At 37.3% G+C, this 18,524-nt stretch overlaps 1 protein-coding gene across 1 annotated transcript; it reads right to left on the bottom strand.

Moving 5' to 3' along the window:
- Window positions 1-3,465: 3,465 nt before the first annotated feature.
- On the bottom strand, window positions 3,466-17,967 carry LOC121374805 (serine/threonine-protein kinase fray2-like). The gene is made up of 5 exons (XM_041501920.1): window positions 17,748-17,967; window positions 11,297-11,377; window positions 10,221-10,339; window positions 5,935-6,124; window positions 3,466-4,598 (listed from the first exon to the last, which is right to left on the bottom strand). The coding sequence occupies exons 1-5, from the start codon at window positions 17,838-17,840 to the stop codon at window positions 4,242-4,244; spliced, it is 840 nt and encodes a 279-aa protein (XP_041357854.1). The 5' UTR covers window positions 17,841-17,967; the 3' UTR covers window positions 3,466-4,241.
- Window positions 17,968-18,524: the final 557 nt, after the last annotated feature.

Genomic DNA, 18,524 nt, shown 5'->3' with positions numbered 1-18,524 from the left:
CACAGACATGTTAGATTTTCCCAAATTGATAACGTAAGTAAATAGTTGTAAGTAGTGTGTAAGTGAACGGTAAAAAAGCCGTCATGGCCAAAACATATTTTACACTGTCTAGCATCAGCAGCCGTAACAGTTTAATACAAAAACATAGGCATCGGAGACGACAACAACTAGGGGTGGGGGTGGTAGGCGTGATAGTTGTATATTAGTATATTAATTTGATTTTCTCCTGGCATTATTTTCAGAGTTGTGTTCCGGGCCAATACACCCTCCCTCCACCCACCAACCACTTCCAACGCCTTTGAAAAACAACAGAAGTGCACATCTGCATGGGGAGAAACAAGGTCAAATTACAAATCGTCTCTCTTGCAACTCCTGTCTTGGACACCACCAACACAGCTGAGGTGTGTCCAGCAGGGCGTGCTTTAACTTTAACTGTATTAAATATAAACACACAATTCTAAGAAATCATGATCAATTCATCTTGTGCAGATCTTTTTTTTAGGAAACTCCAAGGTGCTTCATACCTTTGATGGTTTCAAGTTTCAAAAGCCTGAATGGATGATTACATGCATTAAACAACAATCTGATTATATACACTATAATATAGTAATAAAGTTTGAGCAATGTGTTGAGACATAACGGGCCCTAGTCATGGTTATGATGCTATGATGCTCATGCTGCGTTCATTTGGTGCTTGTGAACACCAAGAATTCACAAGTTGCAAATTGTGAACACGACTTCACCAAGTGGAGATCGTTCAGGCAATTTATGGACAGTGTGCACTGTCACGGCCTTACCCCAGTTCACAAACTGTGTTGACGGGTCATCTCGCCAAACGAACGCCCTTCACAACTTGTGATTAGGAAAATACGATATTCACGACTTCTAATGTATGCAGCATGAGATTTTGCTACAAAATGTCTTTTGATGTCTGTGTAATGCTTTATTTGAGTTTTCGGCATTTTGCTACACAATATCTTATGATCTCTGTGCAATGCTTTATTAGTGATATCTATATTACTGCTGGCCTTTTGTACAGATACCAGTTGTTGTCCAATTCAGTTACCACTATAACCAAGTCCCATGCTTATATATATATATATATATATAAAACTTTTAAAGTCTCGACTCAGCTTTGTAACGTCCTGACAACGTCATACAAACAGCATCCATGTGACGTCATGTACGATTTGAGTCCAGACTTTTAAAAGTTTATAACCACTGGTCAGGGTCTCAAGTTCCACAAACTGATCTTATCACTAAGATAACTTTAGGTGCATAAAGTAGTTAGGTATGCACTTAAGGTGATTAAGATAGTGTTAAGATCGTTTCGAGGAATGGGAACCGGATCTCGTTGTCCATCACATCACACCACTGGCCATTTAGATTCTCACAAGTTGCCTACCTCACGGAAATCATCAACAATTCTATTCTTTTATGGATTTGTTTTACATTTCATTTCATTTCAACTTATTTTTGTGCTTATATCCAATTAAGGTTCAAGCACGCTATCCTGGGCATACACCTCAGCTATCTGAGTTGTCTGTCCAGGACAGTGGGTTAGTTGTTAGTTGTTAGTGAGAGAGAAGGTGGTGTAGTGGTCTTACACCTATCCATCAAGTCGTTAAAACTAGCACTGGGTGGGAGCCAGTACTGGGCTGTGAACCCTGTACCTACAAGCTTTATGTCTGATGGCTTAACCACAACACCACCGAGGCCGGTACTGGGCTGCGAACCCTGTACCTACAAGCTTTATGTCCGATGGCTTAACCACAACACACCGAGGCCGGTACCGGGCTGCGAACCCTGTACCTACCAACCGTATGTCCGATGGCTTAACAACACCACCACCGAGGCTGGTTTGTTTTACAGTGAGCTAAGTGAATAATACATTGAGACTCTGATGCTAAGAAATAACATCATTATTATCTGGACATGGAAAAGGTATGTGTTCTACTATGTATGTTCTGCTAGGCGTTGCCTGGATACTGGATGTCATGCTTGATGACCGATGTTTTAATGACTGGTGTTTTATTGGATTCAAACTGAACTTGTGTGATTTTCATTTAAATTAAGGAACAGGACTCCTTGGTTGAAATCGAAAAATGAGCCCTGCCCAACTCGATTACTGTACAACGCCTGTATTAAATATATAATAGTCCGTTTTGTTTCTCCCTTCTAAAATTTGTTTTACTTGCATTTCACTTTTAAATGTATTCATGGACATACAAAAAAAACTATTGCTTCTAATACTTTTTTTTAATTACACTTGAAGTGCTTACTACCATAGCATACACTGTAGTCATGGATGTATGAGTGTGTCGGCTAGTTACACTAGAAACACTATCACAGACAATGCAATAAATAAGATATAAAACATCTGTAGAATACTGGAGGGTCATGGGTTACACAGTGTTAACACAATACAAAACATCTATAGAATACTAGAGGGTCATGGGTTACACAGTGTTAACACAATACAAAACATCTATAGAATACTAGAGAGTCATGGGTTATAGTCACAATTCTATAGACACTGGATCAACACAGTGATTACGAATATCTATTATAGTCAGTTTAGACATGGATAATGATGTAAACATTGGAATAAATGTCACAGAAAATTATGTAGAAACTGGAATAAATGTTACAGAAAATGATGTGGAAACTGGAATAAATGTCACAGAAAATGATGTGGAAACTGGAATAAATGTCACAGAAAATGATGTAGAAACTGGAATAAATGTCACAGAAAATGTGTGTAGTCAATCGCAATGTGATGCTGAACAAAATGTTCCCTGCCATTATAGTATTCAGATGAAATTCTAATAACTATGACGCGTAAAGCGGTATTACGTAAAGCGGTACTATACGCTGGCGTTTAGTGGGGTGCCAGCGGAACAACATAATGAGGGCTTTCAATTTTGATTTGAGTTTTGCCGTGGTCAGTGTGTGAAGATTGAACATTTGGTGTGGTTGTGTTTGTGTGTGTTGTTTACTCTGTACTATACACCCAATTCAAAATACAACGAATGTGAAGTAAACAAGTAACCCTAAAATGAACCAAGATGGATAAATAGTCTGAAAATATTTTGGGGGATCGAGGGAGAGATGAACTGAAGAATGACAGAAACAATTTAAATCTGATTCCCGTTCTTCCAATGACCTATCAAAGAGGGGCTACCATGTGTCAAATACGTCGATAATGTAAAACAAAATGTACCCAAAAGTGATATCCATGTATTTTCAACATTATCAAGTTGAACAGAACCACAACGGCATACTAAAATAAAATACTGGCAATAAAATAAGTAAAAAACCAAAGTGAGGGATCCATAAATGTAACGATCAGTTGTGCTGTACTTAGTGATAGCCAGTTCAACTAATTTCATTAGAAGCATGAAAGCCCCCCTATTTCAGTTCCCCACCCTCACCCTCACCCCCCCTCCCTCCCAATATATAAAACATAAAGAGAATGTGGCTGACATCAGAGCCAGTGTATGGATCTGAGGGCCCCATTCCCAGAATATATATTTTGCAACCCCCTCAGGGAGAGGGGTGGAAATGACCTGGTGAAAATAAATGTACACATCACCGCGGGAACCCCTGACGCAAGGGGCCCGTAGGACGTGCTACATGTGCTACTGGGATAAACGGGCTCTGGCTGACATACAAGTATATTATTGTGGTTATATTACATCCCCCCCAACCCACAAGATTTTATTTGACCCTAAACAGAACATGGAATAGGCTTTCACACTTAAAAAAAGAAATATGGTTTTCCGAAATCCAAAAATATAGTTCGTCTAGATAAAATAAAAAAACAAACAAACAAACAAACAAAAACAAATGCTCAACAACACAGAAATATAAAAGAAAATTAGTACAAAGTACCAATTTACACTTAAAACACTTTCTTTTTTTAAATCAGGTATCTGGACAAAAACAAAAATTCATTCATAAAATTATTTATAGACTGATCAGGCAAAACAAAGTATTGCATTATTTTAGCCCAATTATTTAAAGACTGAAATAAGCACATGCAACAGAGTGCAGCCACTGATTGTTGGGACTGTAATAAAAAAAATAAAAATTAATTAATTAAAAATAAAAATTGAATAAAAAAAATAAAAAATCAATATTTTCTAAACAAGATTGCAACAATCCATGAAATGAATGTGGACTGATGCCCCAAAATGATTGTAAGCCCGACTGTCCCGTACTGAATACTGTACGATTCACTAGCCCTTGACTGTCTCTTTCTCCAACGATTCAGTCTCACTTTTATCTCTCGTGTCATCATCTCTTGTCGTGTCCCTCGTGCTGTCATTTGTGGTATCTTTCGTGGTATCTCTTGTGGTATCTTTCGTGGTATCTCTCGTGCTATCTTTCGTTGTGCTCTCGTCGTGTTTAGTGTCCTCGCTTTCTCTAGACGAATCAACTTTCTTCGCTGGGGCAGACTTGTCCTTATTCGAGTCGCTCTCTTTGGCCAGTTTCGCCGAATCCTTCTTTTCGTCTTTCTCCCTCTGCGTGTCTCCCTTAGAGCCTGGACTCTTCTCACGTCGGGCTGATCGAGCACTTCGCTGTGATCGTCTGTTCTGTAAACACACAATGATACAAGTTATGAACATCCATAGGTGCAACTATAAACCAAGTTTCATTGACTTATGACTTATAGTTTGTGAGAAACGGAACACATTTAGTGTCTATCATGTTTAATACAATGCTGATGAACATCCATATGTGTAACTATAAACCAAGTTTCATTGACTTAGGACACGGATCATTTACGACCCCACTAATATCACATCTTATCGTGTTTGTCATCCCACAATCACATTTAGGAGTGGGCCTAGTAAGTTGGCAAACTTTGTGCCCAATCCTTTTGTTTTACACAATAAAATATTTTTCGATCAATCAAATCTTAGTTTGCCACAAGTCAACACGCTACAAATTGTATGCAGAACCATTCATAGTATCTGCCGTATTTCCCATTGTGTATTACTCCAAAGAAATATGGAAGGTGTGCAACAGAAGTCATCATGAAGGAAGAAGGAAGGAAATGTTTTATTTAATGACACACTCAACACATTTTATTTATGGTAATATGGCGTCGGACATCTGGTTATGGACCACACAGATATTGAGAGAGGAAACAGCTGTCGTAGTCCTGCCACCATGCAGTCCCTGATGTTTAGTGTCTATACTTGTGCATGCTATGTCCTAAGATTGTTTCTTGGAACAGACCCCAAGGTCCGAATTTATGAAGCATCATAGGTTATGAAGTCACTTGTGCTGTAGTGACGTCACAGACTATGATGGTTTTACGATATCGAAGTGCTAAGATAGCTTCTAGTCATCTCTCCTCTACAGATAAAGCATCTAGCAACCATATTACATGGTTACATCTGAATGCAGATAAGAATAACAAATGAATGAATGAATGAATGAATGAAATGAATGTATGAATGAATGAATGAACGAATGTTTAACAACACCCCAGCACAAAGGATGTGCATAAAATAGTATACATGCTGTGTATATATATATATATATATACATATACATACACATACACATACACACATACACACACACATATATATATATATATATATATATATATATGAATAGTAAGCATTAAAAACAATATTGGTCAGTTTCATATCTGGTGAAGATGCTGATTACCCCGTCGTTGTCGAACAGGTGTTTAAACTAATTGTAAGTGTATGTAGTTACACGTGCGTAAGTCTAAAACAGGTTTTGTAAATTTGGCCAAATGTTGGTGAGTTTAGTATCTGGTAAAGGTGCTGGTTACCCTGTTATTGTCGAGTATTGTAAGAGTATGTAGTTACACGCGCATAAGTCTAAAAGAGGCTTTGTAAATTTCGCCAAATGTTGGTGAGTTTAGTATCTGGTGAAGGTGCTGGTTACCCTGTCGTTGTCAAGCCACCAGTCCTTGGGGAAGTGTGAGATGCTGTCCATGAACTTCTGGTTCTCCTCCCAGTCCTCCTGCCACTTCTTGGCGCTGTACTCCGGCTGGCGCATCGTTATCCTGCGCAGAATCTCCTGGTTCTCACGCGTCACGCGCAGCAGCTCACGCTGGCGCTTCTCACGGTTCAGGCTGGAAACACAGTTAAAAAAAACAATCTTCATTTAAAACCATTTTATTATAATAATACTTTGACAAACTCTTTAATTTCTTACCGACAGATAGAAACATATTTTACAAACCATCTTAGTTTAAAACCATCTTAGTTTAAATACTGTGACAAACTCTTTAATTTCAAACCGACAGATAGAAACACATTTTACAAATCATCTTATTTTAAATCATTTCACAAACTCTTTAATTTCATACCAACATATTGAAACACATTTTAAAAACCATCTTATTTTAAATCATTTCACAAACTCTTTAATTTCATACTGACAGATAGAAACACATTTTACAAATCATCTTATTTTAAATCATTTCACAAACTCTTTAATTTCATACCAACATATTGAAACACATTTTAAAAACCATCTTATTTTAAATACAGTGACGAACTCTTTAATGTCATACTGACAGATAGAAACCATCCATAAAGCATGGTTTCTGGTTCTCAGCACTTGCTACTTTTAACCTTCTGACTACTGCAGGCGAGATACCCCACCCGACGTCACGCATGTCAACACACTGTATACTGCATTCCTCAATTAATATTCCATGCGGTTTTCAGCACAGCACTCACCAAAAATAATAATAGAACAAGACGAAATAGGTTAATTTAGAGTATGGCAGCTTTAGGTTTTTATTTTTTAATGGAAAATACATGGGAATTTTGAGTTGAAAAAAGTGGTTTTCAGCAAGTATCTTCATTTGATAATAATGGTGGAACGTCGTGGTCATGGCCATTTTCAAGAACCATTAGCTGATTGTGACAGCTAATTTGAGAATAAGTCTGACCGTTTTTACCAACAACGAAAACCATGAAATATTGTGATATGAATCGTAATTCGTTTCTAACAAAAAATTCTGGTCAGAAAAGCACAATTATCAGGAATAATGGACATAAATATTGGACATCTGACCACAACTGCTTGTAAGTAAATGCAACTTATAAAGATATTTTGCCTAATTTTAATCAACAATAACTGATCTAAAATATCATAAAAATTAGAACCCATGAAAATAATAATTACCAATTCAAATATAAACTTTATTTTATGTATTTATAAAAGTTTTAAGTGAAAATATGTCAGTAAAAGTTATAAATGTGTACCCACTCAACGTATTTTTTGCCAAAAATTAATCCAGTAGGCAGAAAGAAGGAAGGACATGTTTTATTTAACAACGCACTCAACACATTTTATTTACGGTTATATGGCGTCAGACATATAGTAAAGGATCACACAGATATTGAGAGAGGAAACCCGTTGTCGCCACTTCATGGGCTACTCATTTCGATTAGCAGCAAGAGATCTTTTATATGCACCATCCCACAGACAGGATAGTACATACCACGACCTTTGTTGCACCAATTGTGGAACACTGGCTGGAATGAAAAATAGGCCAATGTGTCCACCGCTGGGGATCGACCACTCATCAAGCGAATGCTTTACAAATGGTCTATGTCCCAGCCCTACCCAGTAGTGAGAATGTCCAACATTAGAGGAAACACTGCTTCCACCATGTAAATTGCTCCTGATCAGCGGCAAGGGTCATTTTACTCAACTTTGAACTCAAAACCTCTTTCAACTCATACTCAGTTACTCCATACTGGACATTAAAAGATAAACCTATGCCGTTGACAGTACTGAGAGATTAGTCTATGCCGATGACAAACATTCAGTTAAATGATTCTGTCCTCCTAATGAAGCCAATTAATGAGTCACAAAAATTATGAAATGCTATAAATTTAAAGCCTTCAAAAATAGTATGAATATCAAGATACCAACATTCTCTTAAGTGTTTAAGGGTAAAACGGGTATGGTGCCATATCCAAATAAAAAAATTTAAGTTAACCTTTTGACAAAATTAATTACTCTTATCATTACTGTATTATTTTCTTAACCCTAACCCTAAACATAACCCATTTTCTTTCTGGGAGAGACCCCCCATACCCCCTGTTGACTTTGGTTGCATTCAATTCCATAGTGCCACAGCCAAAAATTTCTTTCTGCCAAAAACACTGCGGGTGAATGCTGACTAGTATACTGTTCATATTCAGTGTTAAAATCTCATTTACAGCAGATACATTAATACAGATTCTTTAAGAGAAAAACATGTGCTGATGAAGTGTGTGAAATGCTTGGCAAGTAAAACGTTTTGCCGAAACCTAGATCTGGGCCCGAGTTTATAAAACGTTTAGAGTCCAGACTCAGTCTCTAATGACGTGAAACACATACAATTTGTATGGCGTTGTCATGATATTAGTATCTCAGACTCTATTATAGAATTTCGAGTCTAGACTCTAAACATTTTATAAGCACCAGGCTATAAGCTTCTTGTGCAATCAAGTGATAGACAACTAACTAATATTAATCATTAACTTGAGGAAGAAGCTTTCAAATGGCATGCAACAAGATTATAAACATGCACAAACCAGATTGCAAAAAATAAAAAACAGTCAGTAAATATTAAATTCTTCTTAAATGTATACCCAGTGTACATCTATTAAATAGGCCAGGATAAATTGCTGTCTGCAGTATATTACTGAAATCTTTGCCAATGGAGATGTATTCTATCTCTCATCACACCAAAACCAAAAACTTTACCACCATTTCCATCTGTTGTAGAGCAATGGTTGGAATGGGAAAACTGAAAGGTGTCTCTGATGAGTGGGAGGGACAATATTGTTTAACACGGCTAGCACTGGGTGAGCAAACAATTTCGCCAGATTGTCAATTAAACTTCAAAAATTGTAGAAATCGACAGTTATTTTCTAAAAAAAAAATGATTATTACATTAATTTTTTCCACCAAATTAAAACAAAATTCACCAACTTCTTTCAAAATTTGCAATTGGTGAATTTGGTGAGTGCCAGAGCTAGCCCTGAATTATTTGAAGATTACTGAGCGCAGAATATTTGTGATCACCACCCATGACAAATATACATCAAAGACTGAGGCACCAACAAACTACCCGGTACAAGTGATTACTAATTACAGAAAGGAAAGGAATGTTCATTTAATACAACAATTTTTATTTTTATTTAATGACACCACTAGAGCACATCGATTAATTAATCATAGGCTATTGGATGTCAAACATTTGGTAATTTGGACACATAGTCATCAGAGGAAACCTGCTACATTTTTCCATTAGCAGCAAGGGATCTCTTAAATATGCACTTTCCCACAGACAGAAAAGCACATATCACGGCCTTTGACCAGTTATGGTGCACTGGTTGGAACAAGAAAAAACCTAATCAGTTGAATGGATCCACCGAGGTGGTTTGATCCTGCAACACAAGCACCTCAGACGAGCACTCAACCGACTGAACTAAATCCCGCTCCTCATTTAATAACACCTCAGCTAATGTTTAAACTATGGCTATTCGGTGTCTAGCATACAGCCATTTTGACACTTTGTGGATAGGAAGAGAGGGGGAAACCCTCTGATGCCACAGACCAACTCCAGTGAGGTACTCATTTCAGGGTCATTATAGCTACACGCCTCTGAGAATTGCGAGAACAATCATTTCAGTCTCGTGTTGCTCACGCAAACCTAACTTAGCAGAACCTATTTTTTGTTTGTGCGAAATTTGGATCACCATTTACTTGGATATAATGGGTTATGCAAAAAGAATATAGGTTACCTGGATTTATTTCTGCGTAACAGATAAATGGGTCACGCAGATTTTCAATTCATGGGGGCCTGTAGCTAGGATTTGTTTTATGTGTGCATGTGTGTGTGTGTGTGTGGGGGGGGGGGGGAGAGATGAATTCTTGGAACGATCAGGCATTCATAGTTACTTATTTCATACTTATTTTCATGCTTATATCCCTATATGGCTCAAGCACACTGTCCTGGGCACACCTCTCAGCTATCTGGGCTATCAGAGGGCTAGTGGTTAGTGAGAGAGAAGTCGGTGTAGAGGCCGTACACCTTCCCATTGAGTCGTTAAACTTGCTCTGGGATGGGAGCTGGTCCCGGGTTGCGACCCCAGTACCTACCAGCTCTATGTCCGATGGCTTAACCACAACACCTGCACAGAGTAAAAGCTGCTTACCTCTTGTACTCGTAGTTATTTCTGTTGTCCACGCGGCCTCGTGTCCGCATTATATATGACATTTTTTCCAAAAGAATTCTATTGTCTCGTTCTATCGTGGCCAGTCGCTCCTCTTCAAGCTGGATGAAAAAGAAAATAATAAACCAAACGGACACAGACACAGGAAGGAAATGTTTTAACGATGCACTCAATACATTTTATTTACGGTTATATGGCATCAGACATATGGTTTAAGGACCACACAGATATTGAGAGAGGAAACCCGCTGTTGCCACTTCATGGGCTACCGGGGGTACTCTCTTCAATTTGCAGCAAGGGATCTTTTATATGCACCATCCCACAGACAGGATAGCACTGCTTTTGATGTACCAGTCGTGGTGCACTGGCTGGAATGAGAAATAGCCTAATGGGTCCACCATTGGGGATGTATCCCACACTGACCGTGCAGCGAGCGAGTGCTGTACCACTGGGCTACATCTCGCCCTATTTGATTAAATGCAGTATACATAAACTATGACTGGGAAGACGTGGCCCAACTGATGAGACCCTAACTTTGGTACAATTTATAATACAATACTACAGGCTTGTGAAAGTCGCGAGAGCGATAGTTTTGTTCGTGCGTCACTTGTAAGTATAATTTCGTGTAGCCCATTTTTCGTGTGAGAACTGAATTTATAACATGATTTACATGGTCATGACGGGTTACGTGAAAACTAAATGGGTTACCTGAATTTTTTTTTTGTAACCCATAAATGGTTTACGCACATTTTGAAATCTCAGAGGATTGTACTGGCAGACACAACGCCACGGTTTTCAAACAATATAAACACTTTCACTTAATAAAAAGATTATTAACTGTCATTTTTCCTAAACATTCCAGGCAATAATTTTCTAACTGGAAATATGAAAGCTTAATCAATATTTTGTTTAATATAAAACAATTTTTAAAAAGTTACCTAGCTGAAAAAAAAAAATTAAATTAAAAATTAAAATCATATCATATTACTGGAGTACTGATTGTAGCAGATCAAGAAGTCTGAAGTTGCCATGGCAACAGACGTCCCAGTGGACTTTACCTGTAGTTTTTTCAGTTTCAGATGTAAATGCATGTAAGTCGGTGGTGCCTTGGTGTCCACCATGGGTGCTGCCGAATGTACCTGAAAAACATGAAGAAAGGAATGTAAGGCCAAACAAAACAAATTTCTGGTTTCTGGTCAGCATCAATTTTTTTATTTCCCATAGTATGATGTCGATTTTTGTCAGGCATTAATTTCTTGCTAGGACATAAAATCGTATAGTATATATATATGTTGGCATGGACCAGTAGCTTTCTTTAACTTCTCTTTAAAACAGGTTCTGTTGTTGTGAATGCAGGGTTTCTGCCAGAGGGTAAAACGGGTATGGTGCCATACCCAAAACATTGTGCAGATTTTTGTTTAAGTTAACCTTTTGACAAAATTAATTACTCTTATCATTACTATCTGATTTTCTTAACCCTAACCCTAATTTTAACTCATTTTCTTTCTGGGGGAGGCCCCCCCCCCCACCCCCTATTGAATGTGGTTGCATTCAATTCCATAGCACCAAACCCAAATATTTCTTTCTAAAACACTGGAATGAGTAGTATGGTTTGTTTTTAAAATATTTGCAACCAAAGTCGAAATAATAAAAAATTGCCTAGCTTGGCTATATGAAAAATGTACAGGAAATTTTTTAAATTTTTTTTTAAAGGAAAATATTTAGGGTACCAATTAAGGCAAGGGAGGGGGCACCATGGCCATTGAGGATGGATCGTCGAGGCAGATAAGGAGGACATAACTAAATTTATCACATAATAGCTAGCATATCCAGTGTAATCAAGGTATGTAATATTTTTCAGATCACATACTTTGTTTTGCAAACTAGATGTAAATGAACTGAGGTCATGGCACTATATGTTTAATTGACATTTAAGCAAACATACTACTATGGTGACACTCCATAACTGATGTATATATGCAGTCATCAAACAACAACATTTTAATAGCAACTTTACACTGAAAGCTGTCCAGTGTTCAGAAAATGAAAAAACCCATTAAGCACTAGATTATTTTTACGTAAGGATATCAGTTTGATGTTATTTTCATTCAAAAAGACACTGTGTCACATATTCTTACATCATTTGAATACAAAGTAATGGCTGACTGGAAATAAAATTACAGATACAGTTTACAAAAGCATAATATATTATGCTTGAGATTATATGATAAAGAGATTATTACCCTCGTGTGTTTTGGTATCGTCAATATCATATAGGAATCAAAATATTTTATTACCCATATGTTTAAAAATATCGCCACGTGGGATGTAACACTGTGACGTCATCAGTTGGCATATATTCACCCTTACAGGAATGTCAACCAAACAAGTTGATTGATATAAATTAAGATCAATTATGGGTAATAAATTGCATATTAAACTCGCTGCCATTTCATATATTTATGTCCCTCGAGAAATAATTTTAATTTTTACGCTAAAGCTTGTGACAATTGAAAATTATTTCACTCGGACATAAACATGATACAACCAACTTGTAAATGTTATTCTAATTACAAAAAAAAAAAAAATTATTTAATTTTTTTAAAAAGAAGATGATACAAATACAAATCTTTATTTTCTCAATATATATGAATTATACAAAGAACATAATAATAATAGCAAAATACAGTAAAACGTCAGAACTTTGACCTATTATATCAAGTATCTCATTAGCCCACAGTGGCGTAGTGGGGGAGGAGGCACGGGGGGTGATGCATGCCCCCCCCCCCCAATCAGACATTTTTTTCGTCTTTTTATTGTATTAAATTTTATAAAATCATACATACATACATAGTGTGGGTTGCCCCCCCCCCCAATCTAAAATACTGACTGCCAGTATTAGCCCAGGAAATCTGAAGGTCAAGAATGCTGACCTTGCTTTTGTTGCTATTTAAGGAAAGCTATCAGTTTCACTCTCCCTCTCTCTCTTCTTGAGACTAAATCCAGGGGAGTATATATAATTTTCACTTCTGCATTAATTAGCATGAAATTTTTTTTAAATTGTACTACAAAATTATTAAATAACAAGCAAATGTTTTATTTAACGTCACACTCAACACATTTTATTTATGGATATATGGTGTCAGACATATGTTTAAGGACCACACAGATACTGAGAGAGGAAACCCGCTGTCGCCATTTCATGGGCTACTCTTTTCCATCAGCAGCAAGGGATCTTTTATATGCACCACAACACAGACAGGATAGCACATACCATGGCCTTTGATATACCAGTTGTGGCTGGAATGAGAAATAACCATGGCAATGGGCTCACCGATAGGGATCAACCCCATACCGAAAAGGCATAAAGTGAGTGCTGTACCACTGGGCTTTCGCTCGTTAAATACATTTTAAAACAACTCGTCGTGACATAAATGGTATCTAACGGCCACTCATGTATTATTCACTATCTCTATCACAGGCTGAGTCTAGCAAGACTCAATTCCGTTGACAGGACTCGACTCTCGAGTACCCATACTTTGCCATATGCTTGCCGCCGGTTAGGTTACTGGGCTATGAGACATGGAGCGAAAACAAATCTTGAATGTGTGGAACCATTTTGATTTAGATCTAATCTAATTAAAATTAGCTCCACTATTACATGTGGATCTAACACCAGCCAGTTGGAGCTCATGTCCAACAATCAAAACCTTACTTGCAGAATCCTGCCAGTGATTTAAAAATAATTTGAAAACATTCCGAATTATCTCTATCTCCGTCTTCAGGCGACAAAGCTGATTATTATTATTATTTAGTAAAACTGTATTAACTTAAAGTAAAGTAAAGCTAGTGAATTTTTAATCGTGGCTTGTAAATTTTTAAAATCAACGATCCTATGGCTAGTGGATTTTATGAAAATACTAGAAGCCCTGATAATACACTGGACAATGCAGGACATTAATTTCAGTAGTAACTAATTAGCTACACTACAATTATGTGATCATGCTGCTGCACAAAGGTCGATGACAGTCACTCTCCTCACCCTTGTTTTGGCTTTGTACACAATAAATACAACATATATTACCGTAATTTTACTTGAAATCCATATTTCGGAAAAGGTACAATTTTTTAGTCACCAAATTTTCTTCAGACACATTCAGGTGCATTAGTAATGTTCAAACAAAAAAATTCCATAGCAATTTTACATTGAAATGTTTCCAGTATTATTAAAATGAAAACGTCATTGAGTTTATGGTTATTGTAAGGAGATGCAAAGTGACGTCATTGGAATACTGATGTCATTCAAATTCAAAATTAGCTATATTATTACAATGCTTCGCCCCATTAAAATAAAAACTGGTCTACTAACCTTGACCCCTGTCAAATTCCTATACTAAGCTGACAACGTTGTTTACAGGTCGGTATTTTTTAATTTTTCACCATTCTAGACAAAATATTAATTTTAAGTTTTAAAAGATGAAAGAAATAAAAAGTACCTTTTGTGAAATATATCATATCAAAAAATTACAGTTGGATGTTTTATTTATTGTGTATGAAACCAAAACAAGGGTGCGAAAAGAGACTGTAGTCGACTTTAGTTTCTCTTTTCAGTCTGTCCGTCCGTCTGTCACAATACTGAACATATCAGCCGTATGTAGGAATTGGAGTTAATTCACATTTGGTTGCAGATTGGGGAAAAGATACATGTGCACCTTGCATTTTAAAATGGGACAAATTTACATGTGCCCAATAATTTTAAGGGGTTAATTTGAATCCCATGAACACCCATCCAGTTTTTCTGCCAGGGGGTATGGAGGGGCTTCCCCAGGAAAGAAAATGGGTTAGCCCAAGTTTAGGCTTAGGGTTAAGAAAATCATACACAGGGTTGAAACTAAGAATTTTACAAAGGTAGTCTGTTGGGCGACCATCGATTTTAGGGTCTGATGAGTGTATAGCACTAGTTAAAAAAGAAACACACTGATACTGAATCAAATATGAGAAAACACTCTACAGATCTGGCACAGAAGACAGAACATGTTCTATATTTTGACAGCGCCAACATAATGAATAAAGATAAAATTCATATAAAAACGTATTAATCCCTACCATCTCAAATAACATTTTATTGGGGGTAAAATTGCAGTGTAAATTAAAACAAAAATTCTTTACAAATTACCATCAAACTGCATAGGTTACCTCTTTGTTTTCTGATACGTGTTTTAAGGCAATTGATGGAACATCCAATGTAATTGTAATACATGATCAGGGCCGCATCTCTGCACAAAGCAGAGTGGAATGGTCATTTGGCAAAACAGTGAATGATTCCATGGATCTCAGTCTAGTGCCTCGTCTTTAGGAGAAAAGCCACTCCCGATAAAACGATTTTGCTGGGGATTTCACCCCTCTTGCATCGCCACAAAGTTTATTGCATTGCCACGAAGAGGACTGCCAATCCCTGACTAGTTACTAAAGCACACACACTTCTACCGTTAGTCTCTTTGTACTGCATTATCTTTTACACTGTATTAAAAATGAGTTTTAATATGCATAACTTAATTGTAGTTTGTAAAGAAACATGTTTATTTATACTGGATTTTTTGTTTTTTATTTGAGTTGGTATGGGTTTAAAACTTAATAACATGTTTTTATTTGAATTTTAACTTTATTCGTTATAAAGTTAAATGCCAATGCATCGGTTTTCTTTAATGCAAACAGACTATATAAGGTGATCACATGGTTATCATTCAACAACAAAAAACAAAAACATCCTAGTTTTGATTTTGGCTGTGCAGTTAAATTCCAGTGTGATAATTGGAGGGCTAGTTGAATTTGACACGGGCCAGTAAGAATTTTCTTGAACTAGCCTAGCCTGAGTACTCTGACTGTAAGAGAGCTAGACGGACATTTGGACATAAACACGCTCTCATTACAGTCAGAGACCAACCTATGTCTTTTTTTGGCAATTCCTGACTACCAAACGGTAGGCAACGAGTCCCGCTCTAATACCACAACAATCCTATGTTTGACGTCAAATACCTTTACATCAATCATTTTCGAGTTAACTGATACCAAAAAATCCACATATTAATCACTAATACACTTACTACAGAAAGAAACCCGACAGCACCCACATTCAGCTACGCTTCGTGACACTCCGTCGCAACAATTGCAAAGCTCTGCGATCTATTTCGAGACGTAGACCACGTGATCGCGCACTGGGCGATTCCGCCTTGTGCAGCAGTTACAGGGGCCGTCTCATATCAAGCGAAGTTACAACATGGAAGAGTTGGCTAATGCCGTTTTGGATGAATTTGGATTTCATTACGTCATTAAACCAAAACAATTACACATTATTGATTCCATTTTGAATTTGAAGGATACATTTGGGGTGTTTCGACAGGATACGGCAAAAGTATGTGCTACGTACTGCCTCCTCTTATGAGACGACCCCTGTAATTGTTGCACAAGGCGGAATCGCCCAGTCTCGAAATAGATCGCCGAGCTTTGCAATTGTTGCGACGGAGTGTCACGAAGCATAGCTGAATGTGGGTGCTGTCGGGTTTCTTTCTGTAGTAAGTGTATTAGTGATTAATATGTGGATTTTTTGGTATCACTTAAACTCGAAAATGATTGATGTAAAGGTATTTGACGTCAAACATAGGATTGTTGTGGTATTAGAGCGGGACTCGTTGCCTACCGTTTGGTAGTCAGGAATTGCCAAAAAAAGACATAGGTTGGTCTCTGACTGTAATGAGAGCGTGTTTATGTCCAAATGTCCGTCTAGCTCTCTTACAGTCAGAGTACTCGGGCTAGAACTAGCCCTGCTGGCGACCATGGTTTTCATGTTAATTTTATAATCCTGCATACAGTAATTAACTTTAAAATCGTACCAGTATGAGTTCAATCTGTCACCCCCTTTCAATGGTTAAAGCTATTTTAGGTATAGGGTTAGTCTTTAGAGCCTTTGATATATAGTACAGGTCGAACTCTTTCCATCCTGCTTTCCCACAGACACACAGTAGCTGTCTATATGTCAAGTTGAATCATATTGCAAGTTAATGAATAGCCCTGGGTTTGGGTTGACAGGTGTATCTCTATAGCAGGCTATAAATGTACTTAACTTGTCTGTTGGTGATAAAAACATGTTACCTGAACATGTTGACCTGTAATCATTTCTTAAGCCTCAGCCTGCCTGTAAAGGCATACTGGTTTAGTCAATAGATAAGGTGAGTAACAACAAAAGAAGTAGGCCTATACCCAATACATATTTACATAGATCTACCAAACCATGCATACAAACGGCAAAACTGAAAAACCGTTTTAAATTTAATAGGGGGCCTAATCAATGTTGAATGTATTGGTAGATCTACCCGTTTGCCCTTAAATTGAACCCCCGTGGTGTCAATCGGTTGTGTACCTTCTATATGCTGCTTGGAAACGGAAAGTCAATAACAGAATCAATAGAAGTGAAATGATATTTTCTTTTTAAAACAAAATAAAACAACTTACTTTTCTACGATGTTCGTTATAGTAGGTTGTGTCCCACCTCCATTGTAAAAGTTTGTTTGCCGTCGGTAAAACAGATTGATAAGACCTGTGCATGTTGTAAATTTTCACTTCAATCGAACCGTTATTTACACTCGCCTCTGTTCAAGTAATTCCAACAAGTGTCGTGTGTTTTACAGTCACTCGATTTCGGCTACCGTAGGTTGCTGGTCAGGTAAGCAAAGCGTCGTATCTAGGCAACCGCATACACTGCGTTCAATATGAATAACTACCCGAGAACGCTCATGGAAAACGAAATGCAGAATTGACTGCATGGTTTGCCAGGGTAACGCAATTAATGTAGTGATGACGATAGTGATAATGATGATGATGGTGGTGGTGATGTGATTTTTGATGAAAGTTTGTTTATTTAAAGTTTCGACGTAATGATTATTTTAAAAATATGTTTTGTCACTTCTTCTTCTTTTTTTTTTCTTCTTTTTTTTTGGGGGGGGGGGGCAATTTGTATTTTTGTTTAGGTGTGTGTGGGGGGGGGGATTATAGTGGGTTTTATCTTTGGGTGAAGGTAGGGAGAGGGGCTCACACGATTCAACTAATTACTGTAAATGAGATAGGCGTCAAAACTAATTTGTAAATATAATTTATAGTAAACATTTGCATGCGAATTCAGATCTATATTGATCAGTGGGGTAGGAATTAAGGTGCCAAAAGAAGGGGGGGGGGGGGCACACACACATGGTTAAGGACCACACATATATTGATAAGAGGAAACCCACTGTT

The sequence above is a fragment of the Gigantopelta aegis genome, chromosome 1 (assembly GCF_016097555.1).
Source record: "Gigantopelta aegis isolate Gae_Host chromosome 1, Gae_host_genome, whole genome shotgun sequence".
Classification (NCBI taxonomy): Eukaryota; Metazoa; Mollusca; class Gastropoda; order Neomphalida; family Peltospiridae; genus Gigantopelta; species Gigantopelta aegis.
The sequence above is the reverse complement of the archived record's forward strand: the minus strand, read 5'-3'. Positions and strand labels throughout refer to the sequence as shown.